The sequence below is a fragment of the Nothoprocta perdicaria genome, unplaced genomic scaffold, assembly GCF_003342845.1.
Source record: "Nothoprocta perdicaria isolate Ctin4 unplaced genomic scaffold, notPer1 scaffold_14, whole genome shotgun sequence".
Taxonomy (NCBI): Eukaryota; Metazoa; Chordata; class Aves; order Tinamiformes; family Tinamidae; genus Nothoprocta; species Nothoprocta perdicaria.
This window is the reverse complement of record NW_020454538.1, coordinates 4237165-4263235: the sequence shown is the minus strand read 5'-3', so window position 1 is coordinate 4263235 and position 26071 is coordinate 4237165. Positions and strand designations below refer to the sequence as shown.

At 40.4% G+C, this 26071-nt stretch overlaps 1 protein-coding gene across 1 annotated transcript; it reads right to left on the bottom strand.

The window, feature by feature from the left end:
* Positions 1-6893: 6893 nt before the first annotated feature.
* On the bottom strand, positions 6894-24557 carry MSANTD1 (Myb/SANT DNA binding domain containing 1). The gene is made up of 3 exons (XM_026034235.1): positions 24293-24557; positions 15171-15455; positions 6894-7884 (listed from the first exon to the last, which is right to left on the bottom strand). The coding sequence occupies exons 1-3, from the start codon at positions 24544-24546 to the stop codon at positions 7644-7646; spliced, it is 780 nt and encodes a 259-aa protein (XP_025890020.1). The 5' UTR covers positions 24547-24557; the 3' UTR covers positions 6894-7643.
* Between the last annotated feature and the right edge of the window lie 1514 nt (positions 24558-26071).

Here is a 26071-nt window from a genome sequence, read left to right as displayed (position 1 = left end):
GAATTAGAGACCAAAGAATTGGGTTATGGCCCTACTAATGTCAGTGGAAACACAAACCCGTATCGCTCGCTCCCACCATTTCATGTGGACAAAGAGATACCAGATACCCTCCGTCAGAACTACCTAGCTGAGCCAGGAGGATTTAAAGCTATTAATTCCATATTGTGGCATAGACTCCTTTTCTTTTAATTGGTTTAAAACATGCACAAAAAAATGGGAAAAAAATCCAATATATTCATTCTATTTTCTGCTGTGAAGGGAGACCTCTTTGGGGCATCACTGAAAGGTCAGATTCTTTCTTTCTTTTCCCTTTAGGCCTTGGAGCTTTATTCTTACAATTCAGAATTGCCTAATTAACCTGCCACAGCCTCACTGCTTAATTTAAGTAAAGTGTCTTCACTACTATTCAGCTCAAAAATGTAAGTCAGATAGGGACTGAATTTACATGTTCTGAAGATACGCTGTAGAGTTTTGTTGCTGTAAGGAAAAGGGATCTCGCAGGCACATATTCCTTGTGGCTCTATGCCAAAAAAAGTCACCGTAATCTCATACCGCAGTAGCTTTTCAAGAAAGGAGCGAGTTTCATCCATGCATCTTAGAAGTCTATGGAAGTCAGATCATGAGTGACATCTTTTTTTTGTAGTTGTTGTTGTCATCTTTGAAGCCATTCTCAGGTAGACATCACACATTGGTGATGTACCAGGACTCTGCTGCCTAAATATATTTCTAAGCACAAATCTCAGTCTAGAAGTGTCTGTCACATCCCTAAACCACAAGAAAAACATGCCATAAACTCTCCAAGCTCCAAGAGGCTTCAATGAAAAAAGCTTAAGTGAGAACGAGTGTCTGAGGCACTAAGTGGGTGGCATATAGGAAGAGTCTCTTGGCATATTCCCATTTAATTCCCAAAGGTCCTGCCTCTGGGACAAACCCTGAAACATCAATGTGAGGAGGAGGCACCCTCCACTTCAGCTGCTAACATTAGAATTAGAATTTTACCTCCTGCCCACCTGGGAGGTAACAAGGTTGAGTGCAAATATTCCTATTTTCTCCTCCAAGTGTTTGATCTCCGAGGGCTCCTTTTGGACCAAGTCTGTCTTCAGGAAAGATGCCAGGGGTGCTCTTCATCACGTGGTAACCTCAGCTACCAGGGCCCAACACAGCTGCAGTGACAGGTAGGCCCAGCCTAGCAGCTGCTTGGTTGGTGTTTCTGTGCTTAACTACGGAATTACAGAATTCTGCTCCTGCTCTTGAACGTGACCTAACTCAAGCTGACTGCAACTTCATCTACCTCGTAACTGGATCCTAAGCAGCCTTTTAGAATGAAAAGAAATTCTAAAAAAAAAAGTCTAAACTCAAAGCATGCCCACATCTTGAAGCATACCTCATTTTTATTTGTAAAGGACAAGATCACAACACTCAGTTGTGTCAACAGCTAAGAGATTCAAATAGTACAGCTATACATGAGACAGATGGCTGGCTATAAGGACTATCAGAGAGCATTTTTTCCTTTAACAGAGAAATACTGCACCAGTATTCGGGCAGCTCTAGCTTTAACTAGGCACCAGGTGTTTCCTGAAGTTCCTGTGTGTGGGCAAAGCAGAGCTTCGACTGAAGGCTCTGGTATCTTGCTGTAAATAAAATACGATGTGCATGAGATATTGCATGGAGTTGTTCATTGCGCAGAGGAACACAGACATTCAAAGAGAGGAAAGTCCAGGTAAGAATAAAGTTCTTCATGATATATTATGTTCTTTACCCACCTTCCTGGTCTGTTCTCTTGAGAGTATGTGGGAGTTGCTGGGATTCTGAGAGTGAAGAGCCAAGGGGCATGGGCACAAACTGTCTGCAAGAGTCAACACATGAGAGGAGCTGTATTTTTTAATTACTGAGACAATTTTTTTTCCATCTCCATATGTAGTGTCACCATACATACATACATACAGGTTCCGGCTCTATCGTTTGAAATGAATGCACGTAAGCTCAACTTCACGACTTATTCATGTAAGGCTATAAACCCGATCACACCAACTCTTAACCAGCAAGGAGATGTGAAACAAGGGCATACACATTCTGGTGTAACCTGTGTGACACCATTTCAACTACAGTGAAATTCTGTTGTACTTTTCCCTGAATATTAACCAATGCACACCACCTCTAAATGAGCTTAAATCATTATATACAGGTGAAGTGTACAGGTTTAAATCTTGTGTGCACAGGTCTTCTGTTTTGTTTTCCTGAGACTGATTTATCAGTGATATATTTCAGTTTTATCTGGTGAGCTATCACACTAGGTTAACTTAAAATAAAAAGGCTTGTTTATACCTGTTTAAATAAAGTAATATTAACATTGTACATGTTCACGCAGACAAGGCTTTGTATGTCCATAAAACAGATTGCTTTTGATTTAATTATGTTGAAGGAAAGAGAAATTATAGTTTAACCTATGGGGGTAAAAATGAGGATCACTGAGAGTATTTTAAAGTAGTTTTAATTAATTTCCTAAATATGTTTACTGTGCAATTCATACAAAATTGATATTCCTATAACCTCCCTCAGTGAAGCAAGCCTACTTCAAGCTGTGATAAGTACTCCTTGACATTTAAGTACGTAGAAAATCTTATACCTTTAACTGTATGCATCAATTAATTTTTTCTTCTCACAATGTATACCAACCCAAAACTTACCACAAAGGTAAAGCATCAGACGAGAAATTTAGAATTTTGATTGAAAAGGTTATAGAAAGGTTTAAAAATCTAAGAATTCAGACATGTTTCACATTATAAAAATTTGAAGGAATAATGGACATATTTTTAAAACCTCATGGAAGAAGCACATTTTAAAAAAATTAAAGAAATTAAGAATTTAAAGGGAATAATAAGGGAAAGGGCTGATTTCAGATGGTTGAAGGCAGTTACTTTTGCATGAGGTACTTCTAATTTCTTTAAAAATATATCTTTAATGTTGGACAACAGATTTGGACTCCAAGCAAACCTCTTACTATATAGCAAATATCACATAAAGACGTAACTTTCAAACAGGATCAAACTCTAATTGTATTAACTAAAAGCAACAGATAACTGGATTTTGTTCATCATAGATGACTGATTTGTTTTTCCAAAAATATACCTGAAAGTAATCGTTCTCATTGGGAATTGTTTCAGTAAAACAGTTAAAAATAATCTGTAGACAAATGAAAACTCTCCAACCCGAAAGATCATGCATATAATCACAATTTCACCCCCCCCAAATAGCAATGTGTTTTAAATGTTTCTGTTAAAACACTAAAAAAAGATCAATACAAAAGTTTAATGATGTAGTCTCAAGCTTGCACACACAGGAAGCGTGCTACCCATAAAATTAGGGGAAATAGATTAGCAATCTAGAGACCAGATGGTTGTATTTACTTGCTGACATAACACTGCCAAATGTTCCTGAAGTTCTTTTTCAAATTTTTCTTTCACATTACATTATCAGCATAGGAACTGATCCTGCAAACATATACATGTACAGTTCAATAAAATTACTCATTTGAGTAGTCCTATTGACTTTACTACAAGAGCCTTCATTCACAGAACCAGGCTGTCATCTTAGGGTATGCGTACAGAGTTGTAAATTCTCTCTGCCTGCCCTGAATTGTGCAGACTAAATCTGGAAAAAATAATAATAATAAAAAAAATGTGTGTGATTTTCTGCTGGGTTTGTACTTTGCAAGAGAGATGGCCATCTATGGAGCAAATGCTAAAAGTCATTCCACGTCCATAAATATATTGCCTGTTTCTGTGTAAAGCTTTAATTTGGCATAGCCTAAAGTAAACTGAAATCTTAAAATGATTTACCAATTGAAAGCCAAGGAGAAAAAAAAATATCAAGTTAGTAACAAACTACTTTAACCAGAACATTACTACCGACATAAGTTTATGCTTTATAATTTTAATGAAATTCTCTTATAAATTGCTAAATTTCACTAAATTTCTGAAAAATGTATGTGCTTCCAGATACTTGTCCAGAGACATTATTCTCTGATGAGAAAAGAAACTTCTCCCTTCTCTTCCCTCTAGTTACTAGTTCTGACTGGGGCTCGTTTAGAGCCCCTTTTTCCAACACATTTTTTTCCATTTTTCTTGCCATCACCCTTTGCTTCTCCTCAATTGCTTGCATGCTTCCAAACATCTCATTTTCTCGGGTTCCTTTTCATTATGTTTTTACATAATTCACAATGTCACCTGCCTCCAGGCACTCCATTTCCTCCCCTATTTTTTTTTTTTCTCTATTTGCACCATCTGTGTGTGTGTATATATATAACACAGGCTCTTAATTTCCTGAAAGTGGTTTCATGCTGGGGTGACCCTGTTCCTGCCCTGCAATTAATGAGTTTGCTTTCCAGGACTACAGATCACCCTTCCTCAAAGCCACGAGGGAGTTGCTTTAATGTCACAGTTACAGTGATAAACTTGGGTAACCCATGATGTGCCCTCCTTGAATACATATGACACTCTCATCTCCTTATACAGATACAAAACAGTGTCTCAGTCTTGCAAAACCAGAAGTTCTACCAGGCATTTGAATTTAAGGCAGGTCTTTCAAGTAATAATTGGTGTGAACATAACAAATATCCAAATATCTTTACCTGCAGCCAAATGTCCCATACAGGTGAGACACATTCCTACCTTCAAAAACAAAACCAGAAGAATTTCAAGTAAGAGTCCAGGCATTACTAAAACAAAGTGAGCAGCAGCAAAAGGAAGCTACATTTAGGCAGGATTTTTTCAATCCATTGTCAAAAGATATATAACATGTGAAAGTGTATTCATTTACAACAGTACTTTGTTCATCCCTGGACAAAAGAAAAGGCTGTAACACATCTAGAAGGATCAAGATAAAGACTTTTGTTAAAGAGATGAGGTTTTAAAAAAACTGAGCTACATCAAATGGCTCTTTATGTAGAAATAAAATCTCTCAGCCTGCAAACAAACACCATCTCCTTTAATATAGGTATGTAAGACAATACTCAGTCCATGAAATACGATGTCCTTCTCATTGTTCATCTTTAAGAAAAATGAACTCGAGACAACTACAAAGAGAGTCAGCAGATTAATCCCTGCCCTGGAGCAGCAAAGCAGAGGCGTTACCTTTCTGAAGAAGGGCTGCATGGGCTCTCAGGGGTAAACACTGGAGAAGCAGCTAAATCACAGTGCTGAATCAAGAACAAATAGATTTAAGTCAACTAGAAATCAACTTAGAAACCTTCTAAACTCCAACTCACCCATTTGTAGAGCAGCTCTCCTCAGTTCTGGGGACAAAACACTGGACTCACTTTAAGATGCAATTCCATATATTTGCTAAGGGGATTATGTGGAACGGTTGCTTGTAGTAGCAGGCAGGGAACCAGGAGCCTTCTTGCATTCCTGTATCCATTCAACTGTGGAATTAGAATCCTCACTGCAATCGAAGAGTGAGGCTACCTACTCTGCTGTGCAAGTTGCCATTGCTATTGCACATTGATTGGATTTAATTGCTACAAGACTGAAGCAGATAATAGGAGTAAATGTTAATTCCTGAGGAGTCAAGGGAGAGTTTCTATGTAGATAAATGTCAGGAATCAGTACAGCATGGATGTGTCAGTCTGCCTGAGTCTATAACATCTCTACATCTGCAACGTGTCAAACACTAAAAGGAAGAAACCACACAGCACACAGTCCCTCCCTCCCACAGACATGCGGGAGGATGGCCCTGAAAGCATGTGGATCACTTAGATGACCCTACAGACAGTCCTGGTTTCAAATCTGTTCTGCTGGCAGACAGGTAATGAGGTCTCATTATTCTCTTTCTGATGCAACTAATTCAATCTATATACAAAACTACTGGACTTCCACATTTTCTAAATGTCAACATTATATATTCAACTTAACCTTGGAAAAATCAGGCCTGACTGCTTTTTATTTTGAAGTGCCAATCACCTTAGGAAAGGTGCAAAGGAAGAATTAGTTCATTTATCCTTAAGCAACCATCATTTCTTCAGGTTCATTTGCATCATCTGGTTATCATGATTTAAACGCAGTAGGAAGGGGCCACATTTACATACAATATTCATTCTAAATGTCACTGTATCTTTCTTAATCTTCTAAGGAAGATTCCATTTTCACATATTAATTTGCTTGGTGAGGATAACCTTTATCTTATTCACTAGGTATTACTGCAAATAAATTGGTCAGGCCTAAGTTTTTAAAACAGTACCATTAATTTAGATAACAGTATGTTAGATTATAAGGAAAATACAAACAGCTTCAAAGAGTCAAGAGAAGACAGAGTTTAATAGAGAATGGAGAACTACCTGAGTTCCTAATATTAAATTCTTTATATCTTCTGTATCTGAATCTTGGGTACTCAATCTTGCAAATACAATGAAAGCAAGAGAAATGTTTTTCGAAGAGCAAGCATTAAGAAATGGTGCGTATGAAGTTAAGCTGATGAACTTCTGAATTTTTGCTGAAGGCAATTTCAATGTCAAATTTCATTAAGGAATCAAACACTTGCTAGCACTTCATCTTAACCACTTCAACATAATCCTTTATGCCTTCAGCTCCCTCTTGTGGTATATAAATGGTGATCTGCTTCACTGACCACTCCTTAAAACATCTACTTGCCCAACAAAGTGGTTCCAGCAGCAAATCTGTAGAGGAGTTGAACATTCTTCCCAAGTTCTTTCTACAGCTTTCTATATATGTTCTTTGTCTATATTTTGGCATTAGTACAGGAAATCTGCAATCAAGATTTTAAAACTTTGTTACCTCTCCCCATATTTTGCAGCATCCCAAAACATACTGTCTGCCCAGCAATAATAAATAAGGTTCTTCTTTTTATTTCATTTGATAGATATATATATATATATATGTATATACACACATTACAGTATTTTTTCTTTTGTGATAGAGAATAAATGAGAGTTTTCCTTGCTGGTTGTTCATTAATTCAACAGATTCCAGTTAATAATGAAAAAATTATACATTTAATATCAAAAGCAACTTCAAGTATCTTCTATACATTTTAGTATTCAGTATATAGTAAGGTTGGTTCGGAGTTCTTTTTATTATTATCAAAAGTGGGTTTTTTTACTATAGTATCTTGAGAGTAATATTCCTAGCAGGCATGGAGCTTAAACTGATATATCTCATGGTCCGAAGTAGCTCTTCACAAGAACCAAAGGTCACTTGTACAATCACTGCATATGTTTCAAAACAGGGTTTACTCTTCTGCAAAGTCAAGATGCTTGTTTAGAAATACACTACTTTGTTCTCCTACAACAGGTCAGGCTGCAGTCCTTGATGGGAGGCAACATAAAACACAGCTGTTAGTAAAACACTACCTGATCCAGGCATAAATAGTACTGAAAAAGTTCCCAGAGCTACTCATCCCTTAACCTTTCTGTAGAAAAATACATCAACTTCGGCATTTATTGCACTAGTTTTCTCATACTGAATTGCTCTCATCTGCATTATCTTTTCTCTTTGCTTAACTAGGATTACACTAAGATTTTAATTTCCATGGAAAACCTGGGAATGGGGCAATAGACACACATAAGGTGTGCAATAAAGGGATGTCTATAGTATCAGTAATAATCTCAGAGGCATTCACAGGGGAAATTAGACATTAGATTTGGAGATCATTTTCTCCAATAGATTCATCATTCTCTCCTGTAGCTGTAAGCTTTGAACCTGAATGATGTTTTGCTGATCCAGAATCCTGCGCACTTCCCTGCAGGTTTCTTCCATAGCTCTACTTAACTTCTTCTGCTCTTCCAACATGGCCTCCATTAGCTTTAGCTTCTTCTTTTGGAAGCTGCAGCTTTGCATTTTCCTTTTCTTAACTGGTCTCTCTTCAGCTCTGAAAGATAAATATTTGTTATCTGTTAAACTCACATTAAAAAAAAAAAAAAAAAAAAAAAGGACCTAAAACTCAATCTATAACTAAGGCTTATTTAAAAACAAAAGAGTAAAAAATAATGCACCTCAATAAATTCCATCTCAATAAATTCCATCTCAGCCTCATGTCAAAACTTAAGTATTGTATAGAGTTACCGACTGTAAGAAAAAAGAAATTATTTTTAACAAGAATTTTTCCTGCAGTGAATGAGGAATACTACTTTCTTTTTATCTTGCCATTTCTTACACTTCAAGTTTAAAAGCTGTATTGGGAAAGACCTTTAGCTTATCTAGCTATTATATTTACTCCTGTTGTTATATTTTAAAGCATCTCCCCAGTGAGGCTGATCCCAGTATGGCAAACTAGATATTTAGCAATGGTATTTTGTGAGCTTGTGTTTCCATCGAGTGCATTTGCCAGAAATACAGTCCATGTCCTCCTTATTTTCAGAGAAGCTGGCGTGTGCTCTCAGGTAGAGTTCACATGGGCATCCTAGCTCGGGCTGAATCCATTGACACATCGGCTCGCTGCTTAGTGACACAAAGTCAGGACACTCACACACGAGATCTGTACCTCCCCACCTGTAATTTAAGAAAAAGTATGCTAGGCTGTGAAGGAGCGGAATCAGGTAACAGGCAAACATGCATGTGAAAAGCACACCTAAAAAAGCCTTCTGTTACGGACACGCAATTTGCTTTTCAGTCCACATCACTCTTTACTCATTCATTCCTTTAGTGACTCCAAACTGGAGACCCCAAGAACAGAGGTATGCAGGGATGGGTTCCAAAGGACCTCCAGGTGAGCAGTGGTCTCAGCCACGTCCTGCCAAACACGGCATCTCCTCCCCTCGGGAGGAAATGCAACAATGAGATAACACAGTTGTGAGCAGCGTGTCTGGTCAACACCCTGCAGGTGTCAGGGCTTCCTTAAACGAGGACACCAGCATAACCCGAAGTGCTGAGAAGTGTTTTTATTAAGGTGAAGGGCAGTGTGGAGGGACACCACTCATCTGTGCTAGACTTGTATCGTGAAAAGCTAAGCTCCTGAAACTCCTGAAACTAAGCTCCATCCTAAGCTCCTGAAACACTTAATGCTGCAAATATAATGAAAAGATATGGTCCTTTTAACATTCAAGTGTGCAATAATCTAAAAAAGGATGAGGTCTATAAAAAGAAACATGTGGGTCAAATGAAATGCTCTTAAAATCTTGGAAAAAGAAAAAAAAAGCTTAGCATAGTCACTTGAACATGATGGCCATACATGACAATCATGTTTGATTTGGGGCATCAAAGATGTGTGTCAATACATAAACTAATGCTCTTTGCATAAACTGTAGGTCAACCCTTCAGCTGGTCAGTGAGATTAACATAGTTGGACATCCTGCAAAAAAATGGGTCTTTGGTGACACCAAATTCAGTTTTGCCCCATTAATTCAAAGGGACAGGATTATTTGAAATGAGGTTCAAGTGAAGACATTGACCAAGTGGAATAGGTCTTCAGCAGCCTAAGGACAACACAAGATCTGTTTATTCCAGAGTTCCTGTCACTCCACTCACACTGGTAAAAGTCTGTACGCGAGGAGACAGTGATCTGCTTTCTAATAAGAGAGCATCATTTCAGCCAAAGTCACCTTTTGAACTTGATAATTTTTTCTGCACAGAGGAAGTAATTACCAGAAACTAGGCAAATATTTATCCTCAGTCCTATCAGTACTAGAGAGAAGCTGAGGTAAAAATAAAATAGGGTGGGGACAAATATTCTTTAAGATCTCCTATATACTCACTGGGTTTCTGTTTATAGTTAATAAACATAGCTTGGTAATTAGCTAACCTTCATCAACAACATTTTCAGCCACCCCTATCTTTAGTATGTTTACAACCTCATCTTCCCTGCAGCCACACTGGCCATCAAGGGGAGGGTTTCAGTGATCACTCACTACTCTGTAACAGGGACCTGGAATTTACAATCCTCTCTTCTGGCTAGATGGCTCTTGAAGGAGACCTCTTGAGAACAGGTCTACAAAGGAAGGAAAGAAGGATCTAAAGAACTTAATTTACAAGCAAAGAGCCCTCAGGGACATGGAATGATGCAAAATGTCCATTGATTGCTGAAGGAGTCACTTGAATCATGAAGTGTTTCCTAAGATTCAGAGCTATTTCCCTTGAGCAGTTCGAAGTCTCCTGGGCCAGGGAGCACTCTGCAGTGTCAACATCTCTTGACAGCAGAGAGGCTAGAGGGAAGCAAGCACACAAGACTCAGCACTGAGCAGCCAAACAGTACAAATATCATGAAATAGTTTCATTCAGGACTACTTCCAGCTTGGAAGTCTCTAGGCATCTGCGTAAGGATGATCAGTGTCTGCTGTAGCAAACACCCACTGGTTCCTGTTGTTGATTTTCTACACTGCATTTCGGTGCAGCCAACGCATCCCTAATGCTAAGGGGTGCAAGAGATCCTGAGAGAGTATCTGCACCCTCTGTGAAGGAAACATTTCCACCCTATGCAAGATCCAGTCCGGAGGGCAGCTTTTGAGGTCTGGACAAGAAAGAAGTCTAGAAAATCCAGGACCTCCAAGACAATCTGCTGGTACTCTTGGGAGTCCAGTGACCACAGCAAATTGTCTCCAAGAAAATTAGCACTGGTGTTTCCCTGAGCACACAAGAATAGAAAGCACAGAAGAGCTTTGCTTTGGCACCAAGTTCCAAGCAGAGCCTTGGAAAGCCGCGTCCTAACAAAGCTTCAAACCAGCGAAGAAAAACAAGGGATGAAAATGTTCCCCCTCACCTAGGAGGCTGAACAGAATTGGCAGTGTGTGCTGGACCAGGCAGAACAAAGTGACCCCTCAGATGCTATAAGGCAAATTGCCTTGGGGCTAAAATAAGATCAGTTCTTACTGATCTATCAGTAAGATAGATCAGTTTCATTCACCATTCAATTAAAAGTTCCTCAGTTGATGACCTACAACTCACCAAGTAAGGCTCATACCTCAGGGACATGTGTGAATGTAATGAAGCAGGAATTAAATGGGAAGAGTAATCCACTCACCAAAACATGTTATCTCCACAAAACCACACCAATTGCTTTTCCTTTCTGACTACTTCACGTCAAATGTCAGCAGCACCATCAGCTTTTGCAGTTAGTGCTCTCACCTGCAAACCACAGTTTGGGGCATGTTTGTGCTTTTCTAGGTAAGTACAAATCTGCGTAGACCTTCATAACCCGTATGCTTATGAAAAAAAAAGGAAGAACCGGATAACAATAAAGAAATATTAGAGATGACACAAATATCTTTAGAGTGTGAGGACTGAGAACCAGAGCAACCTGGATCTTCTGGTAAACTAGGTTCATCCCAATACAGCCAAATATATTCAGGATTTGATGAGACTCTTCCTTGAGAGAAGAGCCACAAAAATGGCTCGGAGGACGGGCAAAGCACCTTGCTGTGATAGCAAGTCTGCATAATGAGTTACGCATTCTATAATGTGCATAACCTAAAGCTCAGATTTCTTTGTAGCTGCTGCCCATTCAGATTTTGAAGAGCCATAGATTAATATCAAAAAGATTAGGGGTCTTGCCAAAATTGTTACCTCCTGAATGAGCATTCACACCAAATTTTAACACACTTCAAGTTCTATTACACAGTTCACATCTTGGTTAATTCATGTTAGCAATTCTTGCTGTTTCTGTGTATATAAACCTTCTGGTAGCAAACAACTCAACCTACCTTTTAAAAAACAAAAAGTACTAAAAGGAGATATGATCATGGTTTACAATTACTTCAAGAAAAAAAGCACAAAATACTGAAAGAATCTCCAATAGAGTGAAAAGTCAAACTTCCAGATTGTTACTTCCATGTATCTCACTATATTAAAATTAGAAATAAAACATTGATTTAAGCAAGAGAACAGTCATTAGAACCTATTTCCATAGGGAAGCATAGGGATTCATAGGGATTCTGTGTCATCTGAGTACATCAGAGCTACTGAATGTCCAGTGGAAAATTTCCCAACGAACAAATCACAGGAATGAAGGGGAGGACAACAGAGACATGGGGTTTCTCAGTGCAGCAGTCCACTAAGGGCAGCCAAAACACAAAATTTCTGTGCTTCACATCAGAGTAACTGGATTCAATACATGGATGGTGTTTGAACATATATACACAGTCAGTATAAAGTTCTGTTACTACTTTGACAATAAAAAACAAGACTATAAATTAGTCCACAGCATGAAAAAAAAGGCTTTCAACTAGATAAAATGTCATGTATATAGTGCAAAAGATTTGGCTTTTTTTTTCCTTTTTTAGACTACAAGACTGCATCACATTGCATTATATTACTGACAATAACTGTGTTATTGTGACATGTTTTTTCACATCTATTGCAATACAATGCAAGCTCTGTTGAAGCCCGAGAGCAGTGCAGGGACAGAACTGAACTAATAGCAGATGTCCCATTAAAGGGAAACAAGGATTCCAAATGTTTTTCTCATCTGGAAATAGCAATAAAAATTATTTGATCCTATGGAAATCATATTCTCATTAACTACAAAAATATAAGCTTTTTCTCAAGAAGCTCCTAAACTCAAGTAAAATGCAAAGAAAATTAGTTTAAACTATTTTTAGCTTGACAGTATGTATGTATTGATTGAAGTATAAATCTTGACATCTTTCTCCATCATGAAAATAAACATTCCATTAAATCCAGTCATTTATGTTGTTATCTAGGTAGCCTCATAGGACATGCAGGGATGCTATGGAAAATACAGTGCTTGCACTCAAAATCTCAAGTGCTTTTAAGGGACAACAGTACAATTTTCAGAAGTTTAAATAAGACTCTAAATATATAATAATTTATATACATATTATTTATATAATAAATGTATGTATCCATTATGCATGTGTATATACACACATACATACACACAGACACAGCTTGAGTTGTTTTCACTGATCTATTGTTGCCATTTTTACTATGGGAAACAAAATATTGTGTGTACTTGACCAATCTGTGTATAATCTTTTTCATTTAAAAAAAGGGATACACAGTTGTAAGATGCACTGTATTTCATAGAGATATATGTGCATGTTTTCCAAAGTATTTGTTTTACCTTTAGCTATAAAAGACAAAAATTGAGGCAGAAACTGGGCACCTGAAATGTTTTTCTCAATTCAAAATACAATATTCTCATTAGGTATTTTTTTAGCCTATTGGACTAACCAAGCAGTTTCTAGAGACAAGGTATTTACAAAAAAACCAAGATGTATCTTCATTTTCTATACCAATTCTTTTCTTGCTGATTCGTTTTTACCAAGTATTTTTGATAGGCAGTGCAACACACTAATTGTTTAAGCTGAAAATTGCTTCTTAACTCACGATTCCATTAGTGACCTCTGAAAGAAGCAGCTTTTCTGTCTTACCATGACAGCTGTAAGCGATTTCAACCCACCTGATATCATTAGCAAGTGGTATTTCAAGTGGTGCCTATAAGATCACCTCTCTTTTTTCCATAACACAAATACGCACTGGCACTTGAACTGACGAATACGGCCGTATCTTGCAGTTAAATGAGATGCACAATATTGAATTGCACAAAATCATAAGCACAGTGGCATGATCACAGTGGCATTTGTAGTTGGGGAGCAATGAAATACAGAGACCCCAGAGCCCTTGGGCAATCCCAGAGTGGGTTTCACAGCCCTCCTTACCCAACACCGGCACCACCACGGCCTGAGCTCCAAGAACTTCACGTTTCCAAGCAGGCCAAGTCAAGGTCAAATACCTTTCAAATACATTAAAGCCTAAATTTTTCAGACTTTTCACTATGGAGAGAATTCAACGAGAGTGTTTAAGCCCACTTTACCTGCAAACAAATAAACCCAGTGGATACATGTTTGTGGTTGATCAGCTTGGCTTCTGTGATGGTTTGTCCACATCCTGTCACGAAACCTACCGTGGGGACCTCTCTCCTTCTCTCCTACTCACCAAAACCAGTGTTGGCCTGGACATGTCCCCAAGCTGAGGTAACTTACTTTTAAAAATTACATTTTTTATGTTAACAAATGGTCTAGTGAATAAATACACCTCATGTTTACAGTCAAGTGACCTTTAAGTTAAATATTACATAACGTTATCAGAAATAAAATTATGATTTGAGAAAAAAAAATCCTTGCATAAGATGTGTGGTTGTGGAGCTTACAGACTCTAAATCAAGACAGATGATGTATCAGGGATATCACTAAATATGAACTATGATTAGAAAAAAAATATTACTTGTGAATAAAGAAGCTGCTACAGTTCTAGAATTATTCACAAGAATATATACTGAGATCCCAAAAATATGCTATTCAAGCACCATTTTTTTTGAATCATTGAATGAATTTATTCCTTTTTTCTTTTTTAACTCATCCAAAGTAGGCCTGGAAATCAATAATCCAAATTGGTTCCTCTTCTAGCTGAACAGTTTCTTAGTTGCGTGACTGACAGATAATTTTATTGTTATCGTTAAAGACTCATAGACCCATGATGGGGGTCTCCAGGATCACCTTTTGTTTTTCCTGACAGAAAACTGTAATCAAGTCTTATTTCCACAGTGCTCTGGATGAAAAAAGAGACCAGTAAAGTCTAAATTTTGCATCAACTGCATAACCCTGCCTTTTGCTAAAATTGTGCTTCCTAGGTAATTCTGATGTTATCAAAAAAGGAAACACAAACTTGTATTTTCAATTTTTCATTTGATTTGAAACAGTGACATTCTCAATTATAGTTAAAATGACCGTAATGTACTTTCAAACTGCTTGAGTACTACAGTTTCAATGTTCTCAGAAACATTTAGTTTGTATCTTTTCCACCATTTTAATAGCTGAAGTCAGTGAAATTTCATACTCATGAAATTCAATAGCACTAACAAAATCAAGACTAGAACAAGATAAAATATCTCATTGCACTGTTACACTAACTGGAGCATGTCCATGTCCATACTCCTATTACAAATACTCCTCCTCACGTGATCACTGACACGCATGCTGAATTTTGGCAATAATACATGACTTTTTGCCCGGTCTTCCTACTCCCTTCCAGTCCCTCATGAAGGAAGGAAAGAAGTGGCCTAGTTTAGCAGAATGGCTGCAACTGGAGAATTTATCTCATTTATGATTTACCGAGATGCTACAACAGTCATCAGAGAGAAATGTTCTAGAATCTTTTCTTCCTTCTGCGAAATATAAGAAAGGAAAAAGAATTAGTTGCTACCTCAGCTTGTAAGAGAGTAAGCTGGACGAGCTCTCTGAATGTTCATCTTCAAAGCACTCTTCCCTTCCTTCATATGTAAACTGGTTATATGGCAAGTACAGAGGTGTAGACTTAGCTGATGGAGACTGTGAGGCCTCCGTCTGTGAGGTGGAAGGACCTGGCTGCTGATTTTCATGCATTTTCACATCGCTGTGGTCTGTCACTTTGGATAAGATCCTATCAATGGTTTTGTAGTAAGGCCAGTCAGGTGCAACCGTTTCACTGTCAGTCATACATTTTAATTTCCTGTAAGAAAAGGCACACAACATTAATGCTTGTCGTCCTTTAAGAGTCATTACAGAACTTGCACCAGTCTCCCAAAATATTTGTTTTCATTGCAGTTAGAAGCCAAAATAAAAATTGTTAATGGGACTAATAATTAGATTTTTTTTCTTTAAATCTCCACATATATTGTCCAGATAAGATTTTATACAAATAAAGAACACTAGAGCTTCTAGTGGGAAGGGGAAAACAACCACATTCATCACAGTAATTTCTCTCCCCCTTGCACCCTGCCACACTAACCGACCTGACAGAGCTCTAAAACAAGCAGGGCAGGGAGCACCTCACTGCCTTTATCAAACTGAGCAATTATGGTAAGTCATTTCCTTCCATGTGTCAAAGAACAAATATTTATTTTCCATTATGAATATAAGGGTCTATAATTAGAATTAATGTCCTTTTCCTACTATATCCTGAAAGTAGGATTGCTCTGCATTGCTCTGATGAGCATCCTAGTGACAGCCATCAGATGTGGATTTCCATATACCTGTTATAGAGATCGATGTAGGAAGAGGCATGAATTTCATCCAGTTATTAAAAAAAGAAGCAAAACCAGTTAATAATGCATTATAAACAGCATGTATTAAAACATTATAGTGAAAAGAACCGCATTATCCTTGGGAATAATCCCAGGGACATCACCTTGTTCTGTATGTGCATCTTATTTCTCAGTCCTAATAGCACAACGCTCACTCCAGTCCACTTGGTACACACTGTTATTTATTTTTGATTTGTTTTTACTGAGAAATAAAAAAAACGAGGCGTACGGATAAGTTATGCATGTTAAAGAGACTTGATTGCTGAGACAGTCCCCAACTTTCTCTTCATTTGCCTTTCAGTTGGGATCTTGGTGCTCCACATCAAAGTGCAGTAAGGGAACAGAACAGGAAAGGCAAGACCAATGGCAAATGCTTCATTTTTATAAGCCAGACATTCAAATCACCAGTTGAACCAAAGCCTGATTCTCCTAGCTAGGATGAGGCTTCTATTCGCAGGAAAATAAAAAGAGTAAGAGCTATTCTTGGGCACCTGGCCCATCTCTTTTTCTTGAAGTATTTCACACACTTCTCCTCCTCAGAATCCATCCTGCCCACACCGGCCCTGCAAAGGACAGAATCAAATAACATGTAAACATGCTAAAAATGGATCCAAACTTAAAAGTGAGAACTTGAAGTTCTTCCTTTAAGCAGCTCTCAGCCTAGAGGAAAAGAAAATCCACTGTTGAGGAGAGAAAGGAAAAAAGGATTTGCTTAGACTTTAAAGCAGTTTAAGGATTCTTCTTTTTTTCTCTTGTACTTGCAAGGTCTGATGAGCTTTTCCAGCTATTTGGAAATGCACATCATCGTCCTGCATAGCAATGCCTCCACAGCCATCTGTATTTGCAAGCCCTCTATGCATTCCAAATTTTAATTTCATACATGCTTCACAACCTGCTGCTGCAATTTCATAGTCAGAAAATATGTAGCGCAAGCTACGCAGGAATACATATCCATCAAGCACAGATACAAAACAGCTAAACACCAGCTTGACAGCAACTATCTTTTAAAATTGATTATTTTTACATTGTTTAAGCTGTCTGCATTAAAAGCCTATTAATTATGCCACCATAAATGTCTAACCACGTCCACATTTCACATTGTTTTGTCCATCTTCCACCCCCCCCAATCTATTTGGCAGCCTCTTTTACAATGTTCTCACCCTCAGCTGCTGATGCTCATGCAGTGGGTCATTCCCCCGGGGCAGGGTGAAGTTCCGCAGCTGCCAGCTTCCCTAGAGCTCCTTTTGAGCCTTGAGAGCTGCAGGACATTGTGCCACAGGGCAGGCTGCTTCCCCTGCTCCCAAACAGGACCCTGAGGTCTGCATCAACAGAGCTGCTACCCTGCTCAGCCAGTGCCCTGCCTGTATCGGTGCACTGGGGCACCTCAGGCACAGGACTTTGGATTTTTCCCTGCCGAATTTCCTGCCAGCTCTTCCTCCCACCTGGCTAGGCCCCTCTAGATGGCAGTCCTGCCCTCGTGTGCACAGGCTGCACCCTCGTGCTGGAAGTCAACTGCAGGACACTGAGCTTGGCCTCCATCTCTCGCGGTTCCTCTACTTGGAACAAGACCCTCAGGGGAGTCCGAGCCATCAGCTGCCACCTTTTCAGCCCTGTGATCCTGCTGGTTTTTCACCCCTCTAGCAGGCTATCCATCTGGAAAGCACTTCTCCAAACTGGAAAAATGAATGGTCTGGAGAAAATGGCAAAACCTTTCCTACTAGCTAGATGACACCCCCTGCTCTCCCCTCATCCTCCTACCTTGTCATTTCATCACAAAAGGCGATCAGGTTGGTCAGAGATGACTTACTCTTGGTAAATCCCTTCTGGCTATTCCCAGTCACCACCAAGACGACTCACTCTACAACCTTCCCTGGGAACTAAAGGGAAGATGATCAACCTGTAGTTCCCTGGGGTATCATTCCTGCCCTTTTGAAGTGGGTGCAACACTCGCCTTTCTTCAGTCTTCAGCGACCTACCTCAATCCTCGTGACTTTTCAAAGCTAATCTCTGACTCCGTCCTCTTCCACTACTGGTAGTTTCTCTATTTTACACATTTATTCCTTTACTACTAAAATAACACCTGAAATACAATAGTAAGCAACTACTCCTAAAAGAACACGTAGCCTAGGTCCCAAACCAAGGCAACTCCAAGTAATCCTACCTTGCTTCAGACACAGATGCTGTGTGAAGGATCATTCCAAACACATCAGCTTTCAAATGTTAATTTTGCACTAGAACAGCACTATTTCTTTAGCATTATATATTATCTGAGTCTGAGCTAAATGTTGGCATCCTGAGCAAAGTTTTCAAGAGTAGGATTCTTGTCTGAAGAGGCTGTCACTTCATGTTTTATGTTGAGCTCAGACATGTACCTAGAGTGCCACTTAGGACACAACTATGATGCTCACATAGCTCTAGAGCTGCAGCTACATAGAGCCAGACATCTCCCTGACCTAAAGGCACCGTATGGGTACCAGTTCTTCCAGCCCTAGGGGGAGAAAAGCGGTCCCTATCACAAGGTGTGCAGGAAAAGTTTGTCAGCTCAGAAGTTGGACCAGCAGCAACTATCGACCTGTAGAGAGTTGGGTTTCTGTGTAAAGAGAAAAGTGTGAAATCACACAGATCACATAGAAATGGATGGGGAAAGCAGAAAATAAGGGGAGAAGTCGTTATCACTACTTTGGAAAAGCAGCAGGAACACTGTTGGCAGAGGGAAGTGAGGAAAATTCACTGGAACAGTGGTGGTGATTTGTTCCCAGAAAGGCAAAACAAACAAAGAAAAAAAATTAAAGAGCTAACTTGGTCCCATTGATAGCAAGCTCTGGATTCACAAATTTTGCAGTGTTTTCTTCTAAAAATGACAGAGGATTTCAGAAAACCTAGCAGGACAGCTGAGATTTCTTGCCTGCAAACATAAGCCCAGCAGAACCAAACAGAAGTTAGAGATAAGATGCACTCACTTAATTCAGTCATCATAAATCACAGCAGGTCCTTAGTTGCATCCTAACTGCAAAGGTTTGCTTTGCCTTTTCTTCTCTTTATGAAAAACAAGACATTCATAAGGAATCAGGATGATAGCAAGGTTGGGACACAATAGTCATGAGAGAGGAAGATGACTTTAACATTCAATACTGATCAATACTGAGTGAATGAGCCAGGGAGAGAAACAAGTAGGAAACAGGGATAAGAAAGAAAAGCTTAGAACCTGCAAAACAAAATCATCATGATTTTATTCAGCATAGCAGTTCTGTTGTTATTTCATGAGATTCCATTAAACTCCGCCTGGAAAAGAAGCAAATACCCAGGGATCAACGTTGAGTTTCCAGTGGACAAACACCTCAGGTATGAAAAACACAGTCAGCTGCTTAACCTGCAATGTGGTTGTCCATTTTACTGGGGAGCCGTGAATGAATCAACGGGCTTTGAGATCCTCCTAGACAGACTGCTGAATGGACTGAGTCACCAGCTGAGCAACTTGTGCTGCCACGGGGCTCTTTTTCAGACTTTATCTCTGTGCTGATTAATGCAACTTGTAAATTAAAATCATGAAAACATTATGTTCTAGAGAGATTTTTAAAATCATGATTTAGTCAGTAAAAACATCCATAATTTGCTTTTCTTCTTATTGCTCACCACCCGATTGCTTTATTATTATTATTATTACTACAGTATTCGGTATTACTACTTGCCTTAAGGAATGGATACAGGATTCATCTCCTGGGGTTTCTGAGAAAAGCTTTCAAAATAAATAATATATAACAACTGCTCACGAACCAATCAATGGTGAGGGAAAGAAAGATATATGAAAGTACAGTACTTAAGTTGTGCGTCTGCTATAAATTATTGAAACTGAAGAGAAAGCTGGTAAAATATTCAAATTTAACTTTCTGCTGTAATTTGGCTGCACTTATCTTTGATCATTTGCTGTAGCAAAGGTCAAATATTCCAGTTGCTTAATGTCACAGAACATAGCAACGAATCACACAGGCAACAGTGTTTAATTGCCATCATGTACACATGAAAATAAAAAATTAGACTAATCTTTTATTCAAATCATGAGACTGATTCAAATTTACCAATCATTAACATTAATTGACTGCGATTCAGATCAAAAAGCAGCAGCTGCATCCTGCTTCCTAGGCTTTGGGAAGGGCGATGCTTTTGAATATAATAAATCTGCATTTACACAGTTCTCATTTTTAAGCATGAGAAGAAATCAGTCAGAACCACAGACCACTGTGCAACCTCTGCAGACCCTGTGGAATTCTTTTTACAAGCCAGTGCATATTGTGTCAGTAGAAATATAACAACAAGAGATGCACTGCACCCTTAGACATTCAGATCAGTGTATTAGCAGTGACAGGAAAGCACTTGCTTAGAGAAAGAGCAATTATAGGGATATATATATATTTATATATATATATATATATATATAAATGCCCTTATAGGGCTATAAGTGAGTGCCCCAAGTAGCCCAGGGCGAGGGAGGAATCCAGCCCCTGCTCCAAGTGATGCTGAGCAGTAGGATGGGGCCCATGAGGGGATTTTTGATGCTGATTGTGATGTCTACCTCCTCCAAGGCACATGCAGAGGGAGTCCATGCAGCTCCCTACACACCTGCCTTTAAAGCTGTTTTCCACCCAGCCAAGATAACTATGTTCCACAGTGGATGAAATGGCCCTTCAACATCCTGCAAGCCCATGCTGAGTTATTTTATGATATATTTTGCCCTGAAATAGCCTGCTCCAAATGCACTTTGCCTCTCTATAGTAATGCAGGGGACCTCAGAAACTGCTACCTGAGCAGCCCAGTGCTCCCCGGTCTCTCTTCAAGACAAGTTTTGAGGGGCTGTTTTAGAACACTGCTGCCATCATGATGGTTGCTTCCTTTTCCACTGCCAGCCAGTAATAACCCTGAAACCTGTTGTCTTTTATAATTGTGTCTAATTGGAAGACAGACAATTCCTGCATTTTATTTAATAAATGTGATTGTTAGTTAAAAAAAAAAAAAAAAAGCACAACCTACTACTCTCTTGGCGTCAGGATTTTCAGTGGCAGTGAATTGCACATGCTGTTTATGCAGTGATTCAAATTTATACGATTTTGATTTTACATTTCTCATCTCGCAATTTCAGTAAATAACTTCCTGTCTCGCAACAAGAGATGCACCTGCTTTATAATCTGAAAATCAGGTTTTAGGCACCCCTAGAACTCCTTTCTATTTATCTCCCTTCTTCCCAAACATGTCACAAACTTTTCTGTTTCCTCTTAGCAAGGAAAACTTTCCACCCCTCATCCTAACCATATTTTCTCAACATCTTTCTCCTGTCACCTCTTTGAAATATAGGGCAGTCAGAAATAAACACAAGAATTCAAGGAGGAGATAATGACATAAAATAGGTTTATCTAATGACATTTTAACAGCTGAATAACACAACCACCCTAAAATTACTTCTGAGACAGAAAGCAGCTCACGTGGCCTGAACTTTGATCTGGCAGCACAAAATTCCAGGCAAAAATGAAAAGGGAGCCAGGAGCCAAGGCACATGCTTGGTCTGCCAGCCCTTGCTGAGCTCTGCAACGAGCACGAGCGGATTTATATTAACTGCAGCAACTGCAAGAAGTATTGGATGAGAAATGCTCCTCCCTCCCTATGTGCAACGCTCCTCTTCTCCTTTTGATTTCTTCTGCACAATGACTAATGGCTTTCACTGTGCCACATAAGCAAAACACTATTTATAAGATTAGGTTTTAAAGCGCTACGCAATCCGCAGATTGGAAAGCACCATTGTAAATGCACTGGCTGTCAAAAAAGAGTTTTGTATTTTAGATCCTTTAAAGTTGGAGGTCACGCGTATCCTTCCATCAGGAGATGTCCCAAAATAGAGTTTGCTAGTGGTAACACTTTCAACAGCAAACTCGGTTAACAGGACGAATAGAAGTGTTCAGGTACTACTTTTTGTTTTACAATATATAAAATACATAGAGGCACAGAGGTAGGTACGTGCAGCAGTTTGTGGAGAGGACATTTTTATTTTCTGCACGAAATCAAAGCACGTTGCTATAGAGGATTATTATCTGCTCCTACAGTGTTACCAGATGCCCCCACCAACCTGCCAGTGGGGCCTCCTCCTTGCCTGTCACCTTCCACAAGTCCAGACCAGCACAACAAAATAGGGCCCCCAAACCCTACAGGATGCCCCTTGCTGGTGAAATGCAGATGGGTGACGAGGCACCTTCTCCAGGCGTCCTCCAGGCACCAAAACGGGGACTTTTTAGGTGCCTTTAGGCATCTAAACGCCTAAAGAGCATTCAGAGTTTCTCGGCAGCACTTGCCAGCCTCATACCTGAACAAAATGTATCTAGAAAGCTATGGGCTGGAAGTCGGTGCTTCTGCTTGTGCCGATGCTTTTGGCCTCACCTCCCATGCAGTGAGCAGCACCTTTGGATAGCAACAAACAGCAAGAAAGATGCACGTCCCATTCGAGTCCACGGAGTGAAGCACCAGCATGACTGCGCAGGGCAATTTTCAAACTCTCCTGAATTAGCCTCCTAATCAGCGGGCAAGACAGCAATGTGCATCAGAGGCGACCCGAGGAGCCCGCAGAAGCATCGCAGGAAGAAAGCCAGGAATGCAAAAAAAAACGGCAGAGTTTCCGCACGCGTGCGCCGAGCGCGTACGCGAAGGATTTTACTTCTTCCCTTCCCCCGATGCAACTTTGGAGCAAAAACACTAATGGGAAAAACGGAGACGGCCGGACCAGTGACAAAATTGAGAATTCCGAACAAAGGCTGACAGAAATAACCTATCGCACAGGGCAATTCCATCACCCAAAACAGGGCGCAGCGCTGCTCGACACCTGCAAAATCCCTGGGAAGGAGCCTGGGGAAGGCCAGGGAGGCCACAGCACTGGAGAACCATGGGATGGGCCCAGAGTACGGGCACCAAATATGCCCTGATTTCCACCTTTCTCACCTGCAGTCTCTGTAGGGAAAAGTGCACGGATCAGCGTAACACTTTGAAGGCATCAGGCTTCCGTGCAAAATATCCAGTTCAATATTACCGGGAATGATCTTCCCAATTATGCTTGCGGATCCTGCAAACGGAGCAGGAGGACGCTCCAAGTTAAGGGGTTTAGAGGATTTCCCCCAGTCTCCCAGCGGAGGAGCAGAGGCTGCACTGAGCCCGACGAGGGTGCCTCGCAGGAAAGCCAGCCCTTTTAACATGGTTGCCTGCTGTAATAACCCTTTTTATTATTAATACGAGCGTTGAGGAGCGATTAAATAAGAGAGGCACATATTTGATTTGCTGGCATTACAAGCCCATAGCTGCAATCACCGCGCAGGGCTTGCAGCGTGAGGCAGTCTGTGCCTCCCGGAGATAAGAATTTAAAAGGGAAAGAAAGGCGGGGAAGGGGAGACAGGGAAATCTTCCTGTCCATTCCCCCTCCCAAGGACACGCACACAAACGTCTGCCGTTCCCTCGGCCGACGTCCCCCGCTGCCGCCCGCTCTTCCCGGTGGCCTCACAGGCACCTGGGCCCCGGGCGAGGCGGGAGCGGCACGGAAGGAGCACATGGAGCCCCCGGCACGGAGGGAGCACATGGAGCCCCCCGGCACAGCCCGGGCTCCTCGGAATTGGAGCGGCGTGTGTCGCTCCGCGGCAAGACGCTCCGTCACCCCCGGCCCCACGCACCGTAAACCTCCAAACCCACAAAGCGCCCCCCCTCCCGCCCCCATTTTTTAAAAAATAATCAAGAAATCAAGGCACGGCATTCCCAAATACAGGATTTTGCATTTTTAACTTTTCCTCCCAAGCCCCGTTCTCACTGGCCGCTTGGAACTGCAGTAGTTTCCCCTGCAAGGAACTGCTGCCAAGCTAACACAATCAGTCCCCTCAGCAGAAAGGAGGGGGGAAAAAAGAAACAGAAAAGAGGAGAAAAAAAGAACCCCAAATAACCTGTTTTTAGCACTAAATGCATTCCCACCCCTCTATTTTATAGCACCGCAAGTTAATCACAAAGCAGCAAAGTTGTCCCAGAGTTTGAAATTAAAGGGGGGGTGGCAAAATTAACAATGACGTAACAGCACTGGCAAGAGAGAATTTTAAAAGCGATATGAACAATCTTTAATCTTTTATCTACAGATTTCCTTCTATAGAAGGTGACTTCTTTCCCAAAGGCAAATAGCCCTGCGGTGCCCCCGCTAAAATCTCTTAAAAGAAAAAAGAGAAAGAAAGAAAAAAAAGAAATAACTGGAGCTTACCTGTACTGGAATGTCATATTTGTAATTTTTATCTTTATTTCCTCTCCGTGGCGAATTTCTCCCGTCATTTCAAAGAGTTTGTTAGCCATTTTCTCATAAACTTTGGCATTCCTTTTAGTTTGTTTCAGTTCATCAAAAAATTCTTCCCAAACCAGCATTAAACCTCTCATTTCTGCATCAGTCCAGTTTCTGGCCCTTCTGTGTTTCTCAGTCTGAGAAGAAACAATGTAACTGGGAATTTCTGCTGCAGCCATTGCTGACTGACCTAAAAGGGTTTTAAAAGAGGACACTTAATATAGATTGAGTTTTTAGTTTAGGTTTTTGTAGTGCAAGACATGCATATGTGGATAAAGAATTTGAATGACAAGAGAACATATGAAACCTTTTTGCAACAGCTTGAAGCTTGAGTGCACAAAATGGGGCCTACATCTGACAGGCAGGAATTTAGTTAAAAGCTTTTAAACAGAGAAACGTCATTTTGATGTCACGTTTCCATAGCAACAGAGCAACTGCATAAGCTACAACAACAAAAACCTTTTAACTGAAAGCCAAAGAATCAGGACAAAGTTGACAGGCCATCAATATTAAAGCTTTTAAACACTTTAGGTTTAACAAAAAAAAGATCTATGCAGCCTTTGAGAAGCTACTTTTAAGTTTCTACTTCTTTTTAGCTCTCCCTTACCTTTTAGGCAGACAATCTGCTGGCGGGGGGTCATGGTCGCCTGAACGAGCTTTTAAGTTGCGCCTTGACAGACTCTCTAGGAGGTTGCAAGGGCTGAGGCCGTGTACACAAAAAAAAAAAAAAAAGCCAAAAAAAAAAGCTTTTTTTTTTTTTTTTGCAAAGATATTCTGCAAAAAGCTTCAGCCAGCTTTATGAAAACTCTACCTCTCTAGGCTAATAAATGTTTAAGCAGGCGGGCTCATTAAAAAGGTGCCTGCATCTGTTTTTAAGACCACGCACAAAACAGTATTTAAGTGTTTAAATATATATAGCAATGCATATGCAGTTTTAATGTAAAGCCACTTTTTCTTTTTCCCTTCCTGAGATGTTTTGCTGCTGATAAGCACACACTGCAGTCCTGTCAGGATGAATTTGCCTTTGTAGGTATGTATTACTGTGTGTGTATTTTGCATTCCCGGTAATTTAGATGCTATTTATGCAGCCTGTGTTCTGCCTTAGGACTGCAGCAGAAGCATTTCACCTGCTTTATGGGGAACCTAAAAGGATTATTCAACGAGTTAAAAAAGGCTGCAAGACGCTTAGCGCCGTGAATAAATTGCCTTGCTGTACAACAAGCCTCTGGAGCTGCTTTCTCCATGGGGCTGCGCTCTGCGAGCGGTGGGAGCAAGAGGCAGCGCCTCCTCATCCCGACACACCATGCAGCAGGACGGGCATCCCTCCTCATCCCGATACACCGAGCAGCAGGACACGCATCCCTCCTCATCCCGTTACACGGTGCAGCAGGACGTGCATCCCTCCCAATCCCGTTACACTGGGCAGTGCAGCAGGACGGGCATCCCTTCTCATCCCGTTACACGGTGCAGCAGGACGTGCATCCCTCCTCATCCCGTTACACCGGGCAGCAGGACGTGCATCCCTCCTCATCCCGTTACACCGGGCAGCACAGCAGGACAGCGGCCGCGCGCTGCCCCCGCGCGCTGCCCGCGGCTCCCGAGACGCTCCTTCCCCGCGTCCCTCCAGCAAGCCTGCGGTGCAGAAATTAATAAATAAAGACGGCACGGACCTCTATTTGTTATTATCTTTTCTGTTTCGGCATA